Genomic DNA, 27800 nt, shown 5'->3' with positions numbered 1-27800 from the left:
TGACGTGGGTGTCGTCGCAAAGGCGGCGTCGAAGAAGCAGCTCGTGGCCACGTAAGAGATGAAACGCTCATACTCTATCGTGAATTATAATTCTCCCTTTTCCGCTCAGCGTTTCCGGTTTCGCGCTTCCGGTATACGGAAGACAGTTCCACGATAGGCCAGCTGCGCGTCAACCAGCGTTCGGCCGAATTCGTGTCCTCGCTGATTGGATACGAATCCTTGCCGAACACTGTCGCAACGCTGGTCTCGTATCTGTGCCCTGCGATGGCATCCGGTATAGGATAAGCCTACACGAAATCCACCACAACGGCTTTGTTAAGGTCCTTTCACGCGACAGTTTTAGTATGGCATATATTGGAGCACACGCGAACGCTGTGTGTTTGCGTTGCGAGCTCCACGCTGCACATGCGCGTCACTGCCACGCGCTAATCAAAGACCGCGGTGTGGGGTCTGCGCACGCGCGTTGTGGAACAAGCAACGCGAACGCACATGTGCTTGCGTTCGCTCGTATACGCAATGCTAAAACTCGTCGTTAGCGTTTGTCTATACGTTACGTTGGCTGCGCTCCAAATCTTGTTCCAGTTGATAAGAATTACTCCCGAGTGTCACATCACAGGTTCGAAACATATAGGATTAAGGTAATGTCCCAGAGGGAAAGGTCCCACGCGTTTCGGGTGCTCCGGAACTACGGGACGAGAGCATCGGTGGTTCCGGCGGGACCATAGAAGCAAGAAAACATCACTTGCGTGGTAGACATAAAGAACTGGCGTTCCTGGGGGCACGTGTACGTATGACAGTCATAGCGCAAGACAAAGTGATAAGAACTGCCACCCATTTATTCGCGGCGATTTTTATGCGTTGCTTTCCAATGCGGAGCGCAAGTTCATCTGCTTCTCGCGCAGGAGTTGGTGACGTGAGAAAGACGGCTACGTCTGATTGGCTCTGACTGGAAGGATAGCGGGTAGACCTCAAGGCAGCTTGCTTTGAGGTCTATACCCACTATCCTTGAGCCAGAGCCAATCAGAGCTCAGCGTCTTTCTGACGTCACCAACTCCTGCTCAAGAAGCAGACGACTTGCTCTCCGCCTAAAGTTCGGTTGAGCCTTCGTCAGATATGGGAGCGAATCTTCGACGCACTTGCTCCGTGGCGAAGGCGGTGCCGTTCAGGCAACCTCCGCCCTCTTCCACCACGGTGAATCTAAAGCTGCGCAGTTTGTCGGCCCCCAAGGGCGTCACTCACCGCTGCCGAGACGGCGGACTTGTGTTCGCTGGGCCTCCGGTTTCCCTTGACGCTGGACAGCTGGATGATGTTGGGCAGGTTGCCCCGGATGGGCACCTTGTTCTCGCGGTACCAGGCCGCCGTGCCGTCGTCCACCACCAGCAGCCGCGTCTCGTTGGGCACGGCCTTGATGCGCTCCACGATCTCCTTGTGGTTCGAGCCTTCCACGTTCACGCCGTTCACCTGCGAGCAGGGAACGAACCTCTTGCACTCATCGACGTCACATACGATAGGCCATAGGCATTACGTTGGCCATAGGTGAAAATGAAAACCGATTGATCTGTCGAACCTCTTGCACTGTTTCTGCTGAGGACAGATAGGGTAGGCCATAGGCATCTGGTGACGTTGGTCAAAGGGGATAGCGTAAAACGTATACGGGTTGACGTTTCATACCTTTCGCACTGGCGTAACAAACGGTAAACCATAAGCGAAAGTAAAACAAAACAAACAAAAACATAGATGGACTGGCGTGTGAAACCTTTTGCACTAACGTACAAACAATATGTCCATGACGAAAATTAAAAAAAAAAATACTCAGATGCATTGACGTGTCAAACCTCTAGCACTAATGTCACATACGGTAGGCCATAGGCCTACCGTATGCGACCTTTTTTTTTTCTTTTTTTGGAAAGGGGGGGGGGGGGGGGGGGTTGGCTACGCTCCTGGCCATAAGCAAAGGTGAAAAAAGCTTAGATGCAGTGATGTGTCAAACCTCCGATTTGTCGCAGGTAAGACAGTGTCTGAATTGAGGTCGTCGCGCTTACGCATATTTGGCGCCCCCTGGTAACACCTATAGATGTGAAAACAAAAATATTTTAATACAGGATATAAATATGCCAGCAGGGGGTGCCAGTTACTATTACTTTCTTTTTTTTTTTTTTTCAGAAAGATTTTTACGTGTGCGCGCTCTCTACGGATGCAACTATACCACCTGCGTTTGTGGGTGGCAGTAGATGGAAAGAGCATCCCTGTTTGCTTACTACCCATAGCACCGCGTGAACCAGGTAAAGCCCCGCGTACGATATGCCACTCCGCAAAGGCTGAACCCACATGGACACCATCACGGAACTAATGCTATAATGATAACTTTGACGGCCTCGCTATCTGGGTGTCAGCTGTCAAGCAAGAAACATTCGCGCGTGTGCGTGCGGGTCTCATGACTCAAAGCAGCTTTACTGTTATAAATGAAATTGTGTTGAAACAAACAAGTTAGCTCCTCCTCTAACATTGGACAGTATACACGACATTAGGGCACAAAACATGCAATGTGGCAATGTGCCACATTCATGCGGTTATCTCCAGTACGTGTGTGTTCACAATATCCAGCTTTTCTTTTCTTTTTTTTCTTTTCTAGAATGATGTTTTTGGGATCACTTGTCTCCAAAACAGCGAACATTCAACGTTTGCAAAACGTTTTATTCCCTGTTTGTCTAACTTCCTCTGTGGGTCATTCGCAACTCCCTCAACCGAGCTGTTTCTCGGGTGCACTCTTTCGCCGCTAGGCGTCGACAGCGTTCTCAATAAAACACTGGCTTAGAAGCCGGAAGCCGTCGCCCGATTTAGAGGGTTCAACTGCGTGCATCCATCCATCCATCCAGCTTTCCAACAAACGCAAAATCCCAATTTCTGAGCGTTGCCTTTTCACCGCCATCAGGCGTCGCGTTCTCGTAGAACTACGACAGCCTTTTGACAATATGTTTAGGAATATATTGTTAGAAGGCTTAATTTTAGCGCCTCTTTTCAAACGAAGATTAGTCAGTGGTTTGAAATCAAAAACTTTGGCTAGGTGGCGTAAGCTGCCACCCAACTATACCGTATCCGGTTATCCATCCATCCATGATGGATGGCAGGAGAACGTCGGAACGCCGAACTTTGATTGGAGAGATTAGTGGGCAGGGATGGGCAGTATTTCAAATACAAGTAATTAAAATACGTATTTTAAATACTTTGTGTATTTTGCATTTGTATTTAATTACAAATTGGGTAATGTATTTGACGCGTGTATTTAAATACTAAAACGTGGGTATTTCAAATACAATCGTAATTAAATGCAATTTTGTGGGCGAAAATACATCCCACAAATTTATTGTCACTGTCCAGAGCAGGAAGAAAACTATGTTCTGCACCGAATGCAGTGTCTCTCAATCAAGCACAAGCGTTTTGTGACTATGTGATTACGGTGCTAGCCCAGGGCAAGAATAGTGACGAAATCGACGTTCACAGGCAGACTGGCTAAATAAGTGCCTGTGACAACTTGTGATGCTTTCCAGCCTGATTTCCATCCATATTTTTACCTGGAACATTCTAAATGCGCGGGTCGTCCAGATTTTCGTAACTGGTGCGAGTTGCAACAATAAAAAAATTCTCTAGCTAGTGCTGCGCGTCTTGGTCGTCTCGGTTCTTTGTTGGTCTATACCAAAATGTAATCGACAAAGAAAAAACTGCTTGAAGCTCTGTATTTTTTTCACCTACTACGTCCAAGCTGATTACATTTTTTTTGTTTGAGTATATCTCTATTACGTTTCTAGAGCCTCGCACACTAGCTCCCGAGTGTGCGATGCAAAATTAAAATGAGATACCCAGAAACCCGTTGCAGGTGCCCTGAAGTCGCTGACACAAATTTTGAGGAATGTATTTGGAAAAGTATTTGGAGGAGACCAAATACATTTGGTTGTATTTGTATCTTGTAATTTAAATTCTTTTTTGTAAATGTAATTAGATTTGTAATTAAATACATTTTGACGAAGTATTTTGTATTTGTATTTCGATACATATTTGCATGTATTTTGCCCATCCCTGTTAGTGGGTAGACCTAAAGCTATCTGCCCTTGTCTCCACTGCACTTGTCGAACTTTTACGGCGCATACCTTGCAATCGAGCAACCACGCATACTAAAATCTTAAATTAAAACCTCCAAGTAATGACACCGCGCTCGAATTACGGTGCCAACTAAGAAAAGGTCTCCAGCGGTGCACAACCCACCTCGACGATGGTGTCGTTAGGCCTAAGCCCCGCGGCCTCGGCGGGGCTGCCTTTGTCCACGGCTCCGACGTACTGCACGTTTCGCGACTTGTCGGCGTGCAGGTTGAAGCCGTAACCGTCGAAGTCCGACCTCCGCACCACGTGACACAACCGGGGCGCCGGCGCTCCCGCGGGGGGCACCACCAGCAGCTGGTTCGACGACGGCGTCGACGTAGGTGGCGCTGGCGACGCACCGGAAGTGGGAGACACCCTGGCGGTGGCCGCAGACCCGGACGAAGACGTCGACGAAGTGCTGTGTTTCTGCGCATATCGGAAACACGCGGATGTTAAAAAAGGCAATTCAAGTTAACAAGTTTTAGTTTTTAACTAGGGTTCTGTGTTTTCGGTATATACTTACCAATAAACCCCGAGCCTGTTACTGTCAAAACCAGTTGTAACGAAGTCAACGGCGATCGGAAATCACTTCGCTTTATCCGCTATTTCGTTATAACCGACTTGGGTTATAACGAAGTGCAAAAGGGAATGGGAAATTGTGATCGCTTCGTTGTAGCCGGTGTTTCGATATAACCGGTCTCGACAGTATTACCAAAATCAAGGAAAAAAAAAAAAAAAAACCTGAAAAACTCCAAATTAAAACTGTCGTTAAAAAAAAGCAAAAAGCAAAAAAAAAAATGATTTTTAGAAATGAATTTTAAGCTACAGCTTCACTTTGCGCCGCCATGAAACACAGTCGACAGCGAACCTTCCCCGAGGATGCTTCCCTGGGAAGTGCATCCCTTGCCTCGTTTTCTTCTCTTACTGGTACCGGGACGATTATACAAGGATTTGGGTAACCGCTGTTCCCCGAAAGTTCGGGAATCCCATGCCCATGACCTGTTTTTTTCAACAAAAGTACCGATAAACACCGGTTTTTGTCCGCAGCGGAACAGTTACATTGAAAAACACCGAACCATTTGCCAAGTGCTGATTGTTGGGCAAGTTGGTATGGTACGTTAGAAAACATGATTGCGCTTTGAAGACGGGGACATAGGAAGGACAGACACCACAGAGCGCTCTGTGGTGTCTGTCCTTCCAATGTCCCCGTCTTCAAAGCGCAATCATGTTTTCTAACGTACCATTTGCCGTTGGCTCAGCAGACGATTTTTTGGAGGTTCATTTATGAGATAGTCGTCTGCCATCCCGATGTCAATATACATATCGTGGCAAAGGCAATGGCACCGCATCATATGTATTGATCAGGAGATCGAACTAGAAGGGCGCTTTGTCCAGCTTATTTCCCCCAGAGCTCGGTGTTCACCCCCCGAGCTCTGCGGCACTGGATCCTTCACATCTTCACATGGCTAAAACCCGTGTTCATTTGCTGCTTTATATTCAACGTGCCTTCCCCCCCCCCCCCCAAAAAAAAAAATAAAATAAATAAAAAAACAACTGCGTAATGTTACAGGGGGATACCCTGTCGACAACTTTCTGTGGACTTTCCGAACTGTGAAAACCCCCTCGGCGCGATTCTCTGCCTATGTTTTGCGGTTTTGCATTCGACGTTTTCTGGCCCCTCCTAAAAGTTTTCACTTAATTTTTCTGACTGATGCATGCTGCGTACCCTTTCTGTTTTATTTTCCACTGTGAGAAATAGGGCTGGTAAGTGCCTGCCATTCGGGGGTTTCTGCTCGACATTCAGGGGAAACGAAGGAGGGGAGGACGTCGAACGGCCCTCGACACGATTTTGCGAACAATGACAACTGTTCTCCCCCTCCCAGAGATAATCCGCGGAGTCAGTCGCGCCCGTTCCTTTGCCTTGGTGCTAGTGTGAAAAAAGGAAGCTCTCCCCAAAACGTGCCCAAAACCAAGTCATCTTGGATTCCGTCCGATCGTCAAGATGTGACTGTCGTCGACTGTGACCGTGTTATTTGAGATCTTTCTCAAATAAATTCTTTTCGGATAACGCTGCATCGTGCGGCACGCACAATATATTGCTAAACTGTATGTCCGTGTCCTGTCCATCGGCAAACACGTTAATTGTAAGCGTAAAAAAAAAAGAAAAAAAAAAGAAGCATCTTTTGGCTATCTTTTGTTGTAAATTATTTTCCACAGCTAAGCGCCTTTTCGTTTGACACGCGGCTAATCAGGTGGCGCCGTCAAAACTTATCGTAAAAAACAAAAACAACAAACGACAACTAACATTTCAGTCGCATTAGTTCTGTCGCGCGCGTACCCAACAAATATAGCTTACCATTTTATTTATTTATTTATTTTTTCAAATGTGGTACAATGTTTTGTTAGTGTTTTCGGGAAATGCATACAACATGAAACAGAAAATACAGCGGGAAAAGACGAGAATTTAGCCGCCAGCAGTGCATGAAACTGCGCCTACGCAGGCCGTGCCTATTGAAATCCCAGTCCACTCGATTAGGGTAAGTTTTAAGGGACGCCGGTGAGAGTCTAGCCAGTCTGGCCTCAAACCCAGTGACCGGGCTCGAAACCGGTTTGTTGCACCTGGGTTCGTGTGCTTCTAGTTGTTCCCGAGTATAACTGAACGCGAGCTCTAGTAATGTACCATAGCATCTATACTCGTTTTCACCTCACGAAAAAAAAAAAAAAAAAAAACTTTTGCGCATTCTTTACATGCGCCTCGCGAAGTAGTCTTTACGAGATTTGGTTGTCGGAGGAAGAAGCCATTTTTATTGGATGGTTGGATGGAAGAAGAAGGTTAAACCCTTTGAATCGGGCGACGATTTGCGCCACCTAGTCACGTAGCACGTTTATCTTATCTTTTTTTTAATAACATTTCTTGGAAGGATTTAGCAGCGCCGTCTAGCGTGCGTCAGAATCGCCGCCATCGCGTCGTGCAGCGTTCTCACAACGACGGCGACGCTACAGCGTCGCGGTAAAGCCAGGACAGACACGTCTGCTGCTTTTACGGCGACTCTTCGTCGAGCTCCCAGCGTGTTTTCCGCTCGGGGCGAGTCGGGGATCTCCACAGACGATGACGTCAATTGCAGGCCCTGTCTTCCACGTGGTATTGGGCCCTTGCCGCACGCCGACGCAGCACTCGTGCGACGCTCTTCCGTCACGAAAGTGAATTACACAAAGTGGCTAAAAGATAATAAAAAATTGAAGGTTTTATTTATTTATTTTTTTAATGTGCGTTTGTTTGGGTTTGTGCCAAACGTGTGCGCACGCCGGTGCGATCACTCACAACAAATTGATGTTGCGAACTTTCGTCCCAATCTCAGGTTCGACTGGTGTCGGAGAACATTCGAACTAGGGATGCCGCGAACTTTTTTCGAATCGAAGTTTCGATGATCGAATCAAGCGATTCGAAAGGTTCGAAAGATTTCGATTTTTCGAATTGTCTATATCGTAAAATTCGACGGAGGTCGAATTTTCGAACCTGTTAAGCTAAGAAGTTCGACGCTTTTCGACCGTCGAACTTATTACGCTAAAAAATTCGATCTTTTTCGAACTTTCGAACTTATTGCGCTGCAAGGTTCGATGCTTGTCGAACTTTCGAACTTGACTGACCAAATAATTCGATGAATATCGAACTTTCGAACTTATTTATCAAGAGAATTCGAAAAGTTTCGAACTTTCGGATTCTGAAAAGTCAGAAGTTCGACGAACTTCGAACTTTTAGGGTAAAAGTTCGACGTTCGTCGAACTTCGAAAGACCGGCGGACGGTTTTATTTGATTTCAAGTAGTGGGGTACATTCGTAATTTTTTTTTTCTCAAACTTTTACACGCGGTGCTGCGTTCCTTACGAAAGACAATGTCGTTTATTTCAATGTTCTGGCATGCTTAGGTTTAAAGAAATAAATCCCCGAAGGGGCGAGGAAGGACGACGGGTTTTTGACGATTATCATTTGTGCCAGATTTGAAGCACGCTGCAGCCGGAGCTATTTATGGTAGATATGTTATACTTTTTTTTAAGAATGATACATGTATAGCCTACGTAAGTGCCGTCTTAAGATGTGATTATTGTTATTCAACATGAGTTTCGAAGAAATGTCCAAACATGTATCTGCATGCAATTATAACCTAAACTTGATATTTATTTTCGTCTAAGTTGTTTGAGGTATCGCATTTAAATTAACACCACAGACAGTACATATCATTGCCATCTGCAGAATACGAAATAATATATTTATTGTTTTTTCACATTAAGGAATAAATTAACTCATGGGAGAAGATTTCTAATAGTGTTCAAGTTCAGCACGTCATTAAAAGAAAACATTTTTTTTTTCGCTTCACGTTCCTGGGACGTGTTTCTTTTAGCGTGTACACATTTTGGTAAAAGAAACTTGTTTCGAAGTTCTGAACCTCTGAATATGCAAGAAAAGAACACTTCCGACGAATTCTTGATAGTCTTTTTTTTCTCCTGCTTTTTATTCCCGCATTTATTCTTTTTTTTTGTTACTATCGGCACAGGTGTTTAGGTCGAAAAGACAGCTTTGAACTTCCGAACCACTAAGCATGTGACGAGCAGTGCCTTCTGACAACGAGTTTCTAACAATGACCATCTACGCAACCTTTTATGCAGTGAAGAGCGACAGTAGCTTTACATATGCATAAATAATTTCAGATTAAAATAAGCTCGACCACGCCCTCTTTCCCCGTATTGTTTTCTTTCACAGTTCGAAATACCTGCAAGGGGGAGAAGGAAGCTGAAGCCCCCCCCCCCCCCCCCCCCCCCCCCCCCCCCCCCCGCTACCCTCTTTCCCCCCGTTTTTCCTCTTGCGACGCCACTTGTATGGTAGAACGCTCCTCGACCTCGAGTTGTGTCGGCTTTTGTGCTTTTTGCGAGGCGATTCCTCCGTCCCAGAAAATAAACCTCCAGGACAATTATAAACTTCACCGGATCGGATTACTACCAGCGTGCCAGGGGTGGCGAGGTAGTTTGCCAGGTCGCTTCAAGGTTTTTCTGAGCCTCAACCTCCTGCTCGCCCCTGGCCGTTTCGAACTGGAAGAGTCTCGTAAAACAGAGTGCTTGTGCATAGCCTCCTCTATACGGAGAAAGCCTGGCGCGTCGCGCGAAAAGACGGCCGCCGTAAATGGGAAAGGAGGGGCGGAGAAACGGGAGCGGAGAGAACCTTGTCCGCTAGCGCCACAAAAGAGCGAGCGGCCAAACGCAGAAACATTTTTTTTTTTTTTTTTCTCTTTTCTTGTCGCTATCGCGGAGAGGAGAAACTCCACGTCCACCCTTTCCCGTTTCTCCCTGCGCCCTTTCGAATCGCCGCGCCCGTTTCTCCTGGACTACGAAAACGACGGTGACGAAAACACAAAAACTAGCGTGGTTCGGGGAGCGGCCGCTCATGACCCAAGCGCCCGCTGTCTAGGTCTGCCCTTTCTGCTCTGCGCTACCATATTGGTCACCGTTCGGCACGCTCCTCCTCTCCTTTTTCCTGCGGCCGCGCGCTCTATGGCTCCGTTGTCGATGTGCCAGGCTTTCTCCGTATAGAGGAGGCTATGGCTTGTGTGATCACTACTGCGTGATGCAGGTTAAAGACCCCCCCCCCCGGGGCTGGCGGTCACAATTCTGCACTGGCAAATATTCTAGCACATCCGGGACACTCGTCGTCTCATTTAATTGCCTGAACAAACTTCGCAGAATCTAGATATCACACCCTAACTTTTCTAAACTTGATTTCGTGAAAACCAGTGAGGCGTGAAAACGTTATTTGAAACTGAAACTGTGGAAAAACTTGAAAATCGGACTTTGCACTTTGAAAACTTGGGTTATAAAAAAATTCAAAATCTTCGAAGTTTTTTTTTTTTTTTTTTTTTTTTTTAATTTAGCGTTAAAAGAGAATCGAAACTTTCGAACTTTTCGAACTTTATGCAAAAAGAAATTCGAAATCTTCGATTTGTTCGAACTTCATGTCTATAAAAATTCGAAGCGTTCGAAGTTTTCGAATTTTTTTTACAAAGAATTTCGAGATCTTCGAATTTATCGAACCTGAAGTAAAAAAATATTCGAAATATTCGAATTCGAAATTTTGGAAACCGTGAAAGCTTCGAAATTTTCGAATTCGAAACTCCGCTGTGGTCAAAAGTTGCGAATTTTTCGAAATCGAACCTCGGTCGGTACGAAAATATCGAAATTTTTCGAAATCGAACCTCAGTTCGCTTCGCAAATATCGAAACCTTTCGAAATCGAACCTAGGGTGGTTCGCGACATCCCTAATTCGAACTGCCACTGAAATTGGACGAAGTTCGACTTATGCACATTGTTGCCCGACTTGCACGCCAAAAAAAAAATTAAAATGCTTATAGAAAATATTATTTTATAACGTAGTTTATTTTGTGTTTTATAGAGCCTCGAACAGTGCGCAAGCGCTGTTCGGGGCCAACATTGTCGCGCTTGTAGCTTTGGCACGCGTATGGGCCCGAGCTGAAATGCCATATTTGAGGGCGACGCCAACTAAGAGAGCGCATGCTCAGAACGAGCTCACATTAATAGCCTGCCAAGAACGGCAATCTTAATGGTGCGGATTGCACACTGTAAAAGAACTGCGGAAGGTTCGCCGTCAGCAAACTCTCAACAGCCGCGCACACAGCTATGGCCGCCAGTGAATCCTCCTATAGTCTTAATTCTCCGGTTAGTTTATTAACGCCAAACAACGAAAACTATAGCCAACAAATATTGCACTTTTCCTCTGCCGGTCGGCATCCGCTCGTTTTCAATTTCCACGCATGCGTAGAATAGCCGAACTTCTCTACTTAGAAAGGCGAGATACGGCCGGGAGCCTCGCGGCGTGTTTATTTTGCCTCCCCCGGGTTCCGAGTCAACAAGCAAACTTGCCGATCGATACCCAACATGTTTGTTACGAGGAAACATATCGCGAACGTGAGCTTTGCTTTATTTACTTCCTAGGTACACAGACGTTTTCTGGACACCGGCCATCTTGCCGCTGGCGCGCACATAAATCGTCTGCTAATCAATCTTATAGATTAAAAAAAAAAGCGTGTTTGCGGTTGCCAGATTCGCGCCCAAATAGCATTTTCTACCCTCGGTAACCATGACCAGCTTTCGAAGCGTGCTCGTTTCCAAATATCAATAGTTGGAGCATTTATATATTTACCCTTTTTGGTGTTGTTGTACCAAACACCGCGTTTTCACTTTATCTCAGCCTGACCGCGGCAGGTTTTCTTTTTATTATTATTTTTTATTTTATTCTGCCGCGTTATAGAGACGATTTAGCATGAAAAAAAGCCATTGTGTTGTGTGTTTGTTTAGACCAGTGCATGGTTGTCAAATGGGGGTCCGCGAAGCACTGCCTCATCAGTCAAGCCCAACAATAAAAGTTTTTTTTTTTTTTTTTTCCTCAGGTCCAGAATAAATGTTTTAGTTTTTGGACGACTTTCCTCGTGCGCATGTCAATAAGAAAGGTCTACTTTACACTAGCCCTTAAATAAATTCAATTATTCGATCATTATTATATTTAACCTATACCTTTCCCCTCCCCTCAACACGAACGGGGTCATCCATTATCGCCGTCGATCCACAAGTTGTCCGTGAAACATCGATGGTTGAGAACCACTGGTTTAGACAGCTGGAAATTAGTCAGCCACAATAGGCCTCTACTGCCTCCTCTGTAGATGAGAAATATAGCCGACGTAGCACGACCATGCATGGGGATCTTCAACGTGCATCTTCTATACTCCGTTTCTCCGTATGTTGTACCGCAGCGAAGGCTAGAAGCGCGAGCTCATAGCGTTGGCAGCTGCCCTTGGTGCACGAGAGGCCGCCGAGGTGTGCCATAGAGCAAGGGGCTCGCGCTTGTAGCCTTTCCTCCGGTACAACACAAGGTGAAACAGAGTATAAGTAGTGACACATGAACGGGCGGGGACTCCTATTAGCGATGTGCGCGGTCAAAAGCGTCGCTGTGGTCAGCTTTCCACAAGCGCGCGTGTGTATGAAGGCACTCTACTTTCCACGATTGGCCAAGCCATAGGCATATGAGCACTGTCAGATTCTCAACTTTGACGGTGTTAGTTTCGGATTGCGATGGCTCCTAGCTTCTAGTGTGGTTTTTAAACACACCATCGAACTCGTCGTCGCTCCCGATGGTAAGTAGCCAGAATAACAACTGGTGACATCACGGCGAGGCAAATCCCAGTCGTGACGTCACGGAGGGAAACCATAAGAGGGCGCCACCGAAACATCTCGGCGCTAATTGGAGAGAAAATTGAACAGCTGTGGGGACAACAGATCGAATTTTCTTGGTTATTTTTGATCGAAGAAATCCAAGATGACGATTCGAAGGCTTTGGTCACACGCTCCTCGTGCGACCAAAGCATTGGTCAGAGCGAATAAGCGCCCGTGCTAAGACGGTGCTAGGCGAGCTTCAATTTCTATACTCTATCTCAGGAGTTGTGTGCAGCAAAGGCAAAGGTATAGGCGCGGGCACATGGCTTTTAGATTTGCTTTCCTTCCGCGAGTGCTCGTGAAAGGAAGGCAAATCTGAAAGCCAAGCGCTCGCGCCTGTGCTTTTGCCTTTGCTGCACGCAACTCATGAAATGGAGTATATGTTATGTTTCGTTCGTAAACACCGGGCTGAGGGGACAACAAGCTCGATAAAGCGCCCCCTATAGTTCGATCTCCTGCCCAACCGAGCCCTTGGGTTCTTATAGCGCAGTGGTCCTCAAATGAAGTCCGCGAAGTCCTGCCTCATCAGTCTAGCTCGGCAATAAAAGTTGTCTTTTCTCGGGTCCAGAAGAAATGTTTCAGTTTTCGGGCGAGTTTTCTCGTCTGTGTGTCAATAAGAGAGGATCTACTTCACAATAGCCCTTAGTTATTTTTAATGTATTAAATCATTATTATATTTAACCTATACCTTTCCTCTCCTCTCACCACGAACGGGGTCCTCCATCATCTCCGCCGATCCACAAGGCGTTCGCGAAACGTCGATGGTTGAGAACCGCTGCTGTAGCGCGTGTTTTCGCTTGACGGGCTCCGAGCTGCGACGCGTTAACACACACGGGCCACCGCGGTCCCCTCACCAACCCCCACCAGAGCGCGGTAAACACATCGATTAAATCGATAAGCCCGTCACAAGATGGCGCAAGCGTACAACACATCCGCTTGCCAAAGCTGCTTTCGCAGTGTCGCCGCACCGTGTATATACCGTATCGATATATGCCTCTAGCCAAAACAACAAACAAACAAAAGAAGTAACTCATCTTAAAACCATTGCCTCACGTTTGGTCAACGACGAGTACGTGCAACGCAGCAGTAAAATCCTTTGTTTCGCAAGAGTAAAGCGATTTTTTTTATTTATATTTTTTTTTTTTCTAATTTGCACACAAAGTGTGAGCCACCGTTTTCGCATTCCCGTGCCGTAGCGCACATGTTGAATCGAGAAACAAATATGCAAGGTCCGTTCAAACCAGGAAAGGTTCGGTTGGTTTACCCCGTATAAAAAAAGGTTTCGCAGGCATACCACTTTGCGCGCGAGCACACACACGCACACGCAGGTATGAAGAAAAAAAAAAAGCACTTGACGCAAACGGCGTTCTCAAAAAAAACAGGCTTCTTTTTTTTATTATTCTTATTAATATTTCGTTTAATATCGACGGGGAAGGCTGCGCCCGATTACAAACTATTTTCCTCCACGGTATCGGCAAGCATGCCGCTTTTTTTTCTTGTTATATTCTTTCTTTTTTCCTTTGCACGCCACGCTGAGAACACACTGAGAAAAAAGACGACGACGATTCAATTGCGTTCACTGCACGTGTGGTGTGGCGAGCTTGGCCAATACCACCACCGAGAAGTGAAGGCCCGCCCGTGACGTCATCGTTCGTCGATCCCCGACCTGCCCCTAGCGGCGAACATGCTGAAGCTCGGCGCCACGGGGCGAGACGCGCTGGCGGCGATGCTGTGGACCCACTAGTGATGACGTCAGGAGACGAACGACACGAGCCTTGTTTTGCAAGAGACGGCAGCGCTCTTGGGTTGCCCCGCCGCGGGCATGACCGCTTCTCCCCAGCACAGATTCCCAGTCCACTTCTAGGAAATCGTCGGCGATCGACTCCGACCAACCACCAAAGCTTGCGTTCAATGGTTCTTCGGCACGCGCGGCAAAAAAAAAAATACTAAAGCGATAGTACGTGCTCTCCAACGCAAAGAAGTGTACCGCAAAGCTGGCCGTCATACAATAACTTCTAAGCCTGCACTTGCTTCGACTTTGCGACACTGACAAGACACTGCAGAGACGGGGAAACGCCGCGAAAAGCGTCGTCGCTCGGGTCGGCCTTTCCGCGATCGCTAAACGCGCACGCTGACGTCTTGAGTAGAATTAATTATGCTTTCATTAATTAAGCTAGCAGGAATGCCAAGACCGTCGACTATAGGCTTCCACCGTGCTTTTTACACGCAGTTATCTAAATTGTCGCTGGCAATCGATAATCTCGGTCGTGATGTTCGTTGCCTAGCCAGTGCGGCGGCTTGCGCCACACTCGCTAGGTGGCGCGAGCCGCCGCCCGATTCAAAAGGGTTCAGTTTTATCCATCCATCGCGCGTTAATTGACTGCGCGTGCAGACGCGCAGAAGGCGAGAATTGGAATGGCCTCTACACTTCATTTCATTTTTAAGTCGGAGCAGCCGACTCTGCAACCTGATGGGGCGCAATCGAGCAGCTCGTGTCAACGCCGACGTTTTTTTTTCTTTTTTCTTTTTTTTTTTTCGTCAGTGAAAATAGTTTTAGTGGGCTGTACATCCATTGTGTAAGGGCGTCTGCGGTCTCGTTCGCGCTACTCGAAAAAAGTAATAGATTACGATTACTTTTTGTTAAAAAAAGAAAAATATATATTCTATTACAATACTTTAGAAGTAAAGTAATTGGTTCGTTACACTTGGAAAAGTACCCATTAGTTTTTCGATAACTTGAAATTTTTAAAACGACAGATTTTTTTTTTTTTTTTCGGCCGGTTTGAAAGCTGGTATTTCGTGCTGTCCTTAGTGAATTAAGACCACCGACTTGGAAGCTACTTGTCTTCTCAATTCACCAACTTTAAAACACCATCCTCTCCTCGGAGACAAATGGTTCGAGGATTTCAAGCTGGGAAACTCGTACAAACACAAAGGCCGCCACTAAAAAGAGGAGAGACGTAATGTTTACAACGACCACCAGGTCCCTTCTTAGCGCCGGACCGGGTGTCATATTGTTAATCAAAGCTGACACCACCACCACTTTCAAAAGTAATCTAATTACTCTCGCGATTGCTTCCTAATAAATGTACTCCTATGATTACAAAAAATACTCCAAAAAGTAATCGATTACAAGCAATAAATACAATACGAGCCTAACACGCCCGTGAAAAAAAAGTTATGTGGTATAAAAATAATTCGTTTACTCGTTAACTTTTATATTATGTGGCCTATACTTGCATTCGTACACCCTGAAAATAGAGCAGATAAGAGGTCAAGGTCATATCTCCTTCGGGTTTGGCAGCGCCGGCCACGGCAGCTGTACGGAGGGGGGGGGGGGGGGGGGGGGAGGGGAGAGGAGGGGAGGGGGGGGAAGGAGGGGGACAAACGAGCCAAAAGCTGGAAAGTGAACGACGTCGACGCTCCGCCGATCCCATGCCAAGCGGTCACCTCTCGGCCGGTTTGACGTCGGCGCGCACCGGCGCAGACTGGATAAAAGGAGGTTGCAAGGTCGCGAAATAAACCTCATTTGATGTGTTTTCCCCCTCTCCATTTGTCAGTTTCCAGGCGGCATTCTTTTTTGAGCGTCGACCTTGGTCAGCGCTTCTGGCGCGATTGGACCTTGGTTCGCGCCAGAAGCGCTGACGCGGCACACCCCCAACTTTCTTAAACACCATCAACTCGCAAATATATACATAAAAAAAAGCGAACAAGAACAAATGTCGTATGGTTATCTCCGGGAATATTTTAGATGACAGTCGTAAAAAATCAGTAAGCCGTAATTTGAACTTTTGGACGCACATAGTTTTTATTCCACAACTCTACTTTTTTTTTTTTTTCATTGAGCTTTATTTTTATTTTATTTTTTTTCTAAGTTTACAAAATTTTTAATTTCTGGGTTTCTAGACAAAAGATGGCAGTGTTCCCGAGGACTAGTAATTGCCTGGGTATCGTAGACCGCAAAACCAATCAGAATTTCGATATTTCTTAGAAAACATTTTGTTTTTATTCCAGTGAATGTCCCAAAAAGTTGGCCACCCTTGTGTGTCCAATGCATGCTCAAGGTGCGCGCTCACATTTTGACGGCCTCTGAGTAGCCCTTGGAGGGCGCATACTATTGAAAATGAATCTATTAAGCGTACTGGTGAATTGAAAGGTTAAAAAGCGGTTGTCCTCTTGTATTCGTGTCTGAATTGTTTTTGTCTTCCGCGTTTTGTTTTGACCTTTCAGCCGAAGGTGATGCCAAAATCAACATTCAAATTTTCCCCGCGCTCTCCAATAGAATGACGTCACACTTTTTTTTTTTGCGTGAGTTTAATTAGAATTCATTTTGGACATCAAAACTTCTCATAACCCGCCGGGGAAAAAAAAAAAAGCTGTATACTGCCCATATAGTACAACATCTGAAGTCACCCCCAGAAAAATAAAGTTTAAAACTCCAAAAGTACCTTTGCGAGAAAAAGAAAATATCGTGACTCGTAATTTGGGGCGCCCATCAATGTGCTCAACCAATTTCGAAGTAAATCGGCAACTATCGGATTTTCGTAAAAGTTTTCCCCAACGCGGAGAGCGCGAAAGTTGAAAGGGGCCTCCAGAAGCCCGCGAAAGCCTCCTGACCCACGGGTACGCATGAGTACACAGAAAGTGTTTCGCGATAGCTCTGGGGAAATACCTGCACGGCGGCCTGTCACACCGCTTCGCTCGAGGAAACGCAGCTTCTTATCGGACCCGTTTACCCCGCGCAGCCACAGAGGGGGGAGGTTCCCCGATCTCCGGTGGCTGTGTTCCCGAAACCCTGTTCGAGCGAACGCCGATAGCTCCCGGCTAAGCGGCAGCCGGTATGTCGGCGTCCGATTAGAAACGCCCCGCCAGAGAACAAAAGGAGCCAAGAGACGACGCGTCCCCCCGAAGGATGCGATATGGCAGTGGAACGGCACCACCCGGAGCCCACGTACGCCGACGAAAAGTTCCTGCTTTCGCCGCTACGCGGCGGCTGTTTTACGGCGGCACCCGTTTAGTTGCGAGGTTTCCAGCGGGTCGTCGGGTGTGTTTGATGCAATCATCGTGACGAGCGACGTCAGGACCACGTGACGTCGGTGTCATTTGACGTCATGGACCACGTCACCTAACGTCGCAGTGACAGACAGTGACGTCACAAGGGGGGTGTCGTGACGTCGCTGTCTGTCACATTTTCGGGCACATGTTTTGAAACCCAGAAAAACCAACCGTGTTAGAGGTTTCTTGATAAAAAAAAAGCATTGAACTAAATGTTTCTTGGGACGCTCTACAGCTTTGTCATTGGAAATTTTGCTCTAAATTAAATATTGCAAAAGTTCGTTAATTAATCTTAATGAATAGTTAATTGGGCAATATACAAAAATAGCCTAACTTGCTCCAAACAATGAACAAACTTATTCGTTTGGTTTCGTCTTCCTAAATTGCACCAAAATATTTTTACACCTTGGCTCAAGTTACGTGGAACACCCTGTACTACCGGGTTGTTATTTCTTTATTCGAAACATATTAAAAAAAAAAAAAAAAAACCCGTCTCTACTGTTACGTGAATGCCGTCTTCGCCTAATGTTTTTTTTTGAGCTCGGCGGACACTCGAGGGGAGAACAACCGTCAGAGTCTGGTAAGAAATTAACTAAGATTCGTTAATCAACTTTGTAATTATTGAAAACAGACATATGATTCCAGTTAGAGACTTGCTGAGCATCATTTAAAACAACTAAATCAATAATTTTCACAAAGACTTTGAGCGCGTGAGAAGCGTAGTATAGCGCTAAAGATACCACTCGTGGAGCAGGTACAAAGCTAGCGATGCGATAAGGCGCCCGCGCGATTTGTCCATCTCTTGCGAGAGCCCCAGCCTTGTACCTGCTCCAAGAGTGGTAACTTCAGCGCACTACTGTGCTTCTCACGCGCTCAAAGTCTTTCTGAAAAGTACCGATTTCGTGGTTTTTAATGACGCTCAGCAAGTTTCCAATTGGAACCGTATGCCAATTTTCACTGATTAAGAAGTTAATTAACGAATTTTAGTTAATTATTCACCAGACTGTGACGGTTGTTTTCCCCTCAAACGTCCGCCGAGCTCAAGAAACATGAAGACGGCATTCACGTAACAATAAAGGCGGCTTTTTTTTTTTTTTTATCTGTTTCGAATGAAAGATAGTTCCCGGTTTTTATACACATACCACCCAATCCATCCAAATATGAATTAGCACCCGCAGATATCCAACAAATGCGCGGATAAGCAGAGGGCCAGACAGGAACGCGTAGAACATTTAGCAAATGAACAAACCTCCCTCGATTTTTGATACAGACGGGACAAAACACCAAAGAACACGGAACGATGGTGGAACGCATGTCAAGAAGAGACATGAACGCTCATATTCACTAAAGGTACTGGGTACTGGGAAGGTAGCCTTCCCTGCCTGCTAGTCGGACACTCGCAAGGCGATTGGCTGTTCGGTTTCTGTCGCTATGGCAATCGCCATTTTCCGATCCCATCAAATCGAAAGAGTCGTTCCGAGCCAGTCGCGCCAAGATTCGGAGCGTCGTCCTACTGGAAGCCTTCCTCGCCAATATAAGCGTCTTTGGCACTGTGCAATGTAATCAACTTATCGTTCGTGCTAATCTGCACAGATCCCTTATAATTCTGTTTTTTGTGAGAATTTCAAGACAGGTCAATTATTTTTCAATGCCACCAAGCATCAGGGTGTGCGAGAAATGTATTTATATAGCAACCCGTCGCCGCGTATTTGCACGGGCTCACCACAAACGGAAGGGTCAGGGAGAAAGCGAATTCATTCCACGAACCAAAATGGCGTCCATAATCGGGGGGGGGGGGGGGGGGGGTAGCTCGGTGCTACTTCTCAAAGATCTAGCGGCTTTAATATAGATCGATTCTGTGACGTCACGCCGCTACGGTGGTGATGCTGTTAGCACAGCGCATGCGCGGACGGACGCGTGAAACGTGTGGGAGGCGTGACCCAGTTTTATGCAAAATCAGCCGTGGGGTGAACTTGATGACGCTGAGGCATGCAGTTCGATATCTACGATAAGATTAGGTACTCCTGTCGCATAGAATGAATAGCGAGCCATATTTTGAGATAATAGAAATAGATGACGAGGGCTTCTGAAATTCCAAGGAGTGATTATAAAGGTACTGAGCTGAGCTTTATTGCAGAAGGAGATGCGGGAACAGAACGAAATGAATAACAAAATCGAGCTTTGCCACAGTCGGAAAATTAATTGACTGAAAACGCGGTTTATTCCAACATTTTTGCGCCTATTGTACTTCTGAGGTTGGCCACACTGGAAAGGAGTTGTCATTAAGCAAATAGAGGAGATAAACGGAGTGTGTGCTGTTGAAGCCTACAAAATGGATAGGAGGAGGTCGGATGTTCCACTTTCGTCCGACACGTAGGAATTTCGCCTCTGACAAGAGGGAGGTAGAGAATTTGATCAATATATACTTTTTTTTTTCGCATATTCGTTTACCTCTAGCAGCAATTTTTTTTTTTTTTTCGAATGTTATTGACATGCTCAGAAATTTATTTTCTCTGTACGCGTCAACGACTTCTCCGGGCACGAGCAGAGAGAGAGAAAGATGTTCGCAGAAAGCTAAACAAATAAACAAAATATAAATCTGACACTGTGTGTACACTGACGACTAATAAAAATTAAAACGTCTCGCGTAATAAAGGGGGCGCTGACCTGCTTCGTCACTTGATACGGAAGGAGGAAAATGGGGGGGGAGGTAAGCAGATTGTTTTCATCCATTATAGCAAACACAATCTTCGCAACAAATAAACAACAGAATATTGACAGGGAGTTATCGAGCACGCTGAAGCGGTGCCCAATACTACCGCGAACAGAAAGGCCTGCTCGTGACGTCATCATTGATGGAACGCGTCTCCAACCGGTGTGTTCAGCGTCCTTTTGCCCCAACGCGTCAGAAGTGGTCCCGACGCGACAACAAATGACGTCACAAAAACCGCAGTGTCATACGCTGTCGGATGCTGCAACGATCCTGGTTGTTAGCCGTAAAAGTTCCGGCAAAAAAAAAAGCACGAGAAAACGCGCGTGTCGCTGTAGTCGTCGCGGCGTCCCAACATCCTGCTGTCGAAGTTTCCGAGGACTGTCAAACTAGAGAGTGCGACCTGCAGCAGACCAGGCGTCTGCCACATCCATCGCCGCTGCTCTGACGCCGCCAGGATCGCGGCAGGCGACAGCATTACGTCCAATAACGTCATCAAAAATAAAAAAAAAGACCATTTTCCTTTTCATTTTTTTCTTTTTTTACGCGGTAAACACATTAACCGAAGACGGGTTCCAGACACCATAGTGCTGGTGCCCCCCGCTTCCCAAGCCGTGCTCTAAACGAATCGCGAAGCTATGCGTAGCGCAAGTTCGTATTCAAATCGTCTGCTAAAGAACTTGGCGGTAACGCTTGCGCCGGTCCCTGCCTCTTGCGCATGTTGCAGTGACGTCGAAACGCCGAGCTCTAATTGGCTCTGATGAGAAAGATACTGGGTAGGCTTCAATGCTAGCTGCCTTGGTGCCTATCCTTCCAATCAGCGCCGATCAGAGCTGCACAAACCCCCTTTATTTATTTATTTTTTTATTTTTTTTATGCGCTAGAAAGAGGAGTTGTTGACGGAACTTCCGCTCAAACGAGAGGATAAACAATCCATACCATAACACCGTAACGTTCGTGAGATATTTTATGACCAGTTCTCCACGGTTCTTAGCTAAAGGACCGGTTAGCGAGAGATTTATTTGAGTTTTTGTTCTATTACTCCCGTAAGACGACCGATCCCCTCTTATATGTTGAATAGCACAACGTAACAACCTCTCTACATTCCCAACTTTGTGATTTCCTTAGAACTTCGTCGTCGCAGGAATTTTGACATCAACAGGCTCGAAAGGCCTGCCGAAACGGAGCGACCGGGACTTTCTTGGGAGCCAGGAGACGGCTCGTGTTTGTAGACAGAAAAAAGGGTAAAAGCGTCATCGACTGGCATGTTTACCACTTACAAATTTTAAATACCTCCTCCCCCTGTGAGGCGCGGCAGCAACGATCATCACACGCAAACGACGCCGCTTTGCGCGGAAAGCGACAAACGATATAAATCGAGCTTGCACGAAGCACTTCACCGTCCAGGAGCTCGAAGAAATAATTGCGAAAATTCAGCATTCAAAACATCCTGTCGCGATATTGCTGAACTGAAGGAAAGAATGAGAGCGCAGTCAAATCGCAAACGCAACTAAACCCCAATACCAAGAAAACATTAATTGTACCTCTCATAGAAAGAGATACTTACACGTATAAACACCGTGTGTCAGTGCTTTTTTTTCTGTACCTTTTTTTTTTTTCTATTGGTATTGTTTTTTAGTTATGGTTGCGCATGGCTGAATTTATTATTGGTTTGCGCGCCCTGGTGGCATGGAAAGAAAAGATTACCTTAATCAGCGCTCGAAGCATTGAAACGCAGCTGAACTAGCTGAACTTCATACATGAAGGGACCGAGCAACGGCATTACAAACATAACAGTCGAGTTATTACGGAGCATTCATTGCGACGTCCGGGAACCGACCAAAGCACGCGCTCTCGGTTATTTGCAGAACCATATGATTACTGCGGCGGACGAAAGTGAACGGAATGTACTGCAAACACACGGGTGAATGGATAGATATGTGGGTCGTCGTTTCGATCGGGGCGGCAGCCTGTGCCATCTAGCCACCCTATTTACTCACTGATGTGTATTCCTTCTAATAAAGGGAGCAATACGTTGTCTGCTTTTTACACGACGAATTCCGCTTGTCTACTGCCAGCGGCCGGCGCCGTAGCCTTTTGTCCACGACTCAAAACCGTCCAACGAGCGACAAATTGGGGCAAACGAAAGGGACATTGGAAGTAAGACGGTAGGTCCTTTCCGAACTAATGTCTGGCGGCCGAGATCACTACCATCACCCGATATACTGATGTGATTTATAATGGGAAATAGCTTGCGCCACTTGGTCCAGGTGGCAACAGCTACCGCCCGTTATAAAGGGTACAGCCGTATATTATCCATTCATCCATCCGAGTGAAAACGACGTAGATGATCCGACTCCAGCGTGAGCTTTCCTTGATGACACTTGATCGCACGCGCAGCCAAAGCACAACGGAAGGCAACGAACACACGTTGGAAGTGTAGCCTCTACTTAGTCTACTACATTCTTATGTCAGCAGCTATGGGGATGTGACGAACTTTGCCGAATCTTGAGGTTCGACTGGTTCGGCGAACCATCTAACGTTTGGCAAAGTTTGACACGAAGGAAGGAAGGAAGGAATGATGGATGGATGGATGGGTGCTAATGGCTGTACCCTTTGTAACGGGCGGTAGCTTGCGCCACGTAGCGTAAAAGAATGGATGGATGTTACTGGCTATACCCCTTTTTTAACGGGCGGTAGCTTGCGCCACCTAGCCTAAGTCTAAAAAACGACAAACATATGTTTCCTCCCGCCCTTCTAAGCTAATTTTCTCATCCTAATTATCACCAAGCAGTGTGGGATATCACCAGGATGACCTTTGGGGGATCGGGCAAAATAACTAAAAAAAACATCACCCCCCGCCTCTTCCCCCCGGCGAGGGAGTCGCCAATTTTCCTCTGGTCCCCCTGCACCGGACCCACTGGGGGACAGGGCTGAAACCTTGGGCCGGAGCCACGCGGGAGGGAGTCCCAATTTTCCTCTGTCCCGCCTTTCCCCAACTGTGCTAGTTAGTTGTGCATCATTCAATTTTCCTTAGATAATTTCCACCAATCTTCTAATCGCCTCTTTGTGACTGTAATCACTTTCTCTTCCGTCCTTCCATCGTCGCCAGCGAAACCCAGGGCCCCGGCCAAATCTGTCACCCCTTCAGGGAGGGCAGGGCGAAGCCCCGTGCACTTCAAAACCAAGTGCTCCAGTGTCTCGCTATCATTATGGCAGGAAGAACATAATGTGTCTGTCTCCTGAAATCTAGCTCTATACGTCCTCGTCGTCAAAACTCTCGTTCTGACCTCAAACACAAAAATAACTTCCCAGTGGATTGTTGAAAACATTTTCCTTTTTTTGTCTGTGTCCTGTTCTTGTGTCCAGTACAGTGTTAAAATGAATTTTTCTGCGTTCTTATATCCCACATTTTTCTTTCTGCCTCCTTCACTCCCTTTCCGACTTAAGTAGTCTGCCCAGCCCCATCACTAGTGTGTAGGTATTTAAATGTGAGCCTTCGGGTTCGGTTTGTCTATTTTATGTTTAAACTTTTCACGTGTAAATACTTTAATACCTTCCGTGCCCACCGCGTATCATCCATTTCGGTCAACCTTTGTTCAAATTTCAACTTACTAATTCCTTCTCTGCTCTAAAAAGACGACCAGCCCATGTCCACCTGTACTCTCTCATTTGGTGTCTTTCCATGTGTTCCGAGTCCCAATCTGCCAACGCTTCCTTGTCGAATTTCTAATCCTTCTTGAGTTTGATTTCATGCACAGTACCCCATTGCCAAAAGACAGTCCTGGTACCATCACTCCTTTCCATATAACTATGTCCTATCATCACTTCATATCTATTATATTTCCATAGTGCCTTGAGCTTCATAATAGATGCATTTTTTCCTTTCCTAATTATATTCTTCTCGTGTTCCTCTAGATATTTCCTTCCCTCACTGAGCCAGACCCTAATTATATTCTCCTCATGTTCCTCTAGATATTTCCTTCCCTGATTGAGCCAGACTTCCAGATATTTGTATTTTCCTACATGGTCTATTACAATGTCTTGTATCCTCAGGGGCTCCCTCTTTTCGTCGTTAAGCACAATTCCTCCAGACTTGTCACAACTAAAATGCATGCCCAAGGTGTCCCCTTCCTCTCCACATATTCCAGCTAGTTCCTGTAACGTATCCTGGTTATCTGCCATAAGTACTATGTCGTCCGCATAGATCACTTCTGGTATTACCTGTACCACAGTTCTCCCTTCTTTTATATAACTGACATCAAAACCTAAGTTGCTCTGCTCTAATTTCTTTTCCATTTCACTGAGGTATATCATGAAGAACAGAGGTGGCAGCGGGAAAACTCTGCCTGAGCCTTCTTTTTATTGCTGCGGGATGTGTAGTTTCTGCTTCTCATGTTATAACTATATTATTGTGTATGTACACCTGTTGAAGAAACCTAACCAAATTTGCGTCTAAGTTGTGCTCTTCCAGCTGACCCCAGAGTTTTTCCTGGCTCACATTATCGTATACTCCCTTGATGTCCAAAAAAAGCCAACCATAAAGGAGTTTGGTTCTTCATTGCTATTTCTATACATTGTGTGGCGACGAATAAGTTACCTTCCAGTCTTCTATCTCTTCGAGATCCGTTTTGGAGCTCACACAGTATCTGCATATTTTCTGCCCATTCCTCCATTCTCCGCTTTACTATCTGCATAGCTGTATATAACTAAAGTTACCGTTATTGGCATATGCCTTCATGTAGTCTTTGTTTCCTTTGCCTTTATATAGTAGTCTCAATTTACTTAGTTTCCAATCACTGGGTGCCTCTCCAATACGGTCCGAGAAGTTGGATTTCTCGGGCAGTGTTGCCTGACTTCTAAATAATATAACCTTATATATATATATATATATATATATATATTGAAGATTAAGTACTAATGTTTATGTTTAGGCAGCATAACATTGGGTGCATTTTTTGTGGTGTATTTTTCCTCCGTTAGGCGGTGCTAGCTCGTTCATAATTAACGCGCATGCGCATATTGATCGAACGTTTGTCGAACTTCAAGTTGGAAGTTCGAAAAAGTGAAACATGATCGAACCGGAGACCGTGTAGGTTCGGGACATCCATTATGTTCCATACTAGTGGCGGCTTTCCAGTGGCTGATGAAACAATAAGCCGAAGACATGCCCCAAGCGCGTGACAAGAGTTCCTCTCGGACTTTGGTCCATTAAATCAGTTGGCACACGACCGCGTGATCGTGTCGTAAGACCGGATCTTTGGTACACACACCAGCGAACCTGAAACGAATCGAGCGATACGTGAACAGTGAAGGAAACAGTCCCGCCTGCCTTTGACTTTAAAACGAATTATTCCCAGTGCGTTTTCGCCATCAGTATGGCAAACGTTGGACCGACGTAGGAGCCGCTAGGTGGCGCTGAATCTCAGAAAGGGTTAGGAGACGCATCTTAGGGACACAGAGCAACCACCCTGTAACCCAGACTATGCGTGGGAATATTGCAATAGAACAGCAGGCTACAGAAAGGGAGGTGGAATTGGGACATTCATTCATAAAAGTACGGATTGGCAAAGGGTCAAACAGGATTGTGTGGAACATTTATGGTTAAAAGGAAAAGTGGCGGGGGAGCAAACACTACTTGGCTTTGTGTATTTGTGGACAGGAGCAGATGCCAAAGAGGAAAACAAAAGAATTATAGAATGTATAGCAAGTGACATTAATGAACTAGGGAGGGGGTGTGAGATTATTATACTAGGAGACATGAATGCACACATTGAAGATATGGACGGGTACACGGATTCGACAGGTAACATGCTGCTAGATATGTGTGAAAGACATGACTTGGTTTTATGCAACAGTACCGAGAAGTGTGAAGGGCTCATAACTTGGGAGGTAGGGAGTTTGCATTCGACGATAGATTATTCACTAATGTCGCATAGGATGTATGATAGGCTAAAGGTAATGAACATAGATGAACTTGGGGTCAGAAGCCTGGGTAGTGATCACAAACGGATCAAGCTGAGCTTTACGAGAGAAACCGGGAAAGGAAAGATGCAAGATGAACAACCAGATAGGATCTTTTACTCGGAGAAGCAACTGGAGATAGCAACCAAACAAATTGAGGAATTAATTTCTGGCGATACCACAGCAGAATGGACTTACACAAATTTAATGAGATTATTTGAGCGAGAGCTATCCAAGGTCCGACCTAGAGAAAAAGGAAAAGGAAGGCATAAACCCAAGAGCTGGTGGGATGGGGAGGTTAAGAACGCCATAGAGAGACGCCATGGAAGCATCCAGGGAACACAGACATTCCAAGCAAAGGGGGGAACCGAAAGCCGAAGTAGACAGAAAATGGGATAATTTCATAATTTATAGAAGGGAAGCATCCTGTTTAATCAGTGAGAAAATGAGAACAAGGGGGTCCCAATGGTTGTCAAAAGTGCACAAAAAGAATAAAAAGGCAGCCAAGAAATTTTGGAAACATCTGAACTCCACGAGTAATAAGACAAGTTTAGAACAGAGGTTTATAGTTACAGCTCAAGGTACTCGACTGGAAGGGGATAAGGCAATGCAGCATATAGGGACAATGATGGCGGAAAATTTTAAAGACCGAAGGAATGAGGCACATGCTTTATCGCAGGAGAACAGACCGGTAGGTGCTATGGATTCGTTCGGACAAAGAGAATGGGAAAGGGCAGAGAAAAGAGTTCCTAGTAGCACCTCGACAGGCCCTGACGGTATTCCCATTATGTTAATCAAGAACTTGGGCCCAAAATCTAAGCAAGCATTAAGAGAGGCAGTGAATAAAATGGTAACGGATGGGAAAGCCCCCGATGAATGGAGACTAAGCAGGATGAGCATGATATATAAACGAAAGGGGGACAAAGCGGACATAAACAACTATCGTCCTATAACGGTGACGTCAGTGATTTACAGGGTGGTGATGCAGATTATAAAGGATAGACTGCAGGCATGGGTGGAGAGCGAGGGGGTGCTGGGTGAGCTGCAGAATGGGTTCCGGAAGCAAAGGAGGTTAGAGGACAATCTGTTCTCTTTAACGCAGTGTATCGAAATAGCAGAAAAGGAACAAAGGCCCCTATGGCTAGCGTTTCTGGATATCAAAGGAGCCTACGACAGTGTAATTCAAGAGAATTTGTGGGGCATACTGGGTACATTAGGGGTAGAAGCTGGAGTAACTAATCTTTTAAAAGATATATATAATAGCAACAAGGTGCTTATAAAATGGGAAACAAATGTATCGGAGCCTACAGAGATAGAGCGGGGGCTTAGGCAAGGCTGCCCTTTGTCGCCTTTGTTGTTCATGTTATACTTACAGGGATTGGAGAACAAACTAGAGCGGAGCGGGTTTGGCTTCAACCTTTCTTTCATCAAGCAAGGTGAATGGATTAAACAATCACTACCGGGGCTGATGTATGCAGATGATATAGTGCTAATGGCCGACAACAAAGAAGATTTGCAGAAATTAATGGATATCTGTGGTACAGAGGGAGATAAACTAGGTCTTAAATTTAGTCAAGAAAAATCGGCAAAGATGATTTTTAATGATAAAGATGGTGGCGAGCATAGGATACAAGAGGTCATGTTGGAGGTAGTGGATAAGTACA

At 45.8% G+C, this 27800-nt stretch overlaps 1 protein-coding gene across 1 annotated transcript in view; it reads right to left on the bottom strand.

Annotated features, from left to right (window-relative positions):
- The window catches only part of LOC8051119 (Na(+)/H(+) exchange regulatory cofactor-like protein nrfl-1), a 69335-nt gene that overhangs the window by 35929 nt on the left and 5606 nt on the right, over positions 1-27800 (bottom strand). The window contains exons 2-3 of the mRNA XM_029992086.4: positions 4261-4560; positions 1240-1461 (exon numbers count right to left, since the gene is read on the bottom strand). Of these exons, the coding sequence (XP_029847946.2) occupies positions 1240-1461; positions 4261-4560 (522 nt within the window). The remainder of the gene's footprint in view (positions 1-1239; positions 1462-4260; positions 4561-27800) is intronic.

Source organism: Ixodes scapularis, unplaced genomic scaffold (assembly GCF_016920785.2).
Source record: "Ixodes scapularis isolate PalLabHiFi unplaced genomic scaffold, ASM1692078v2 PGA_scaffold12__126_contigs__length_90152505, whole genome shotgun sequence".
Taxonomy (NCBI): Eukaryota; Metazoa; Arthropoda; class Arachnida; order Ixodida; family Ixodidae; genus Ixodes; species Ixodes scapularis.
This window is presented reverse-complemented; position numbering and strand designations above follow the sequence as displayed.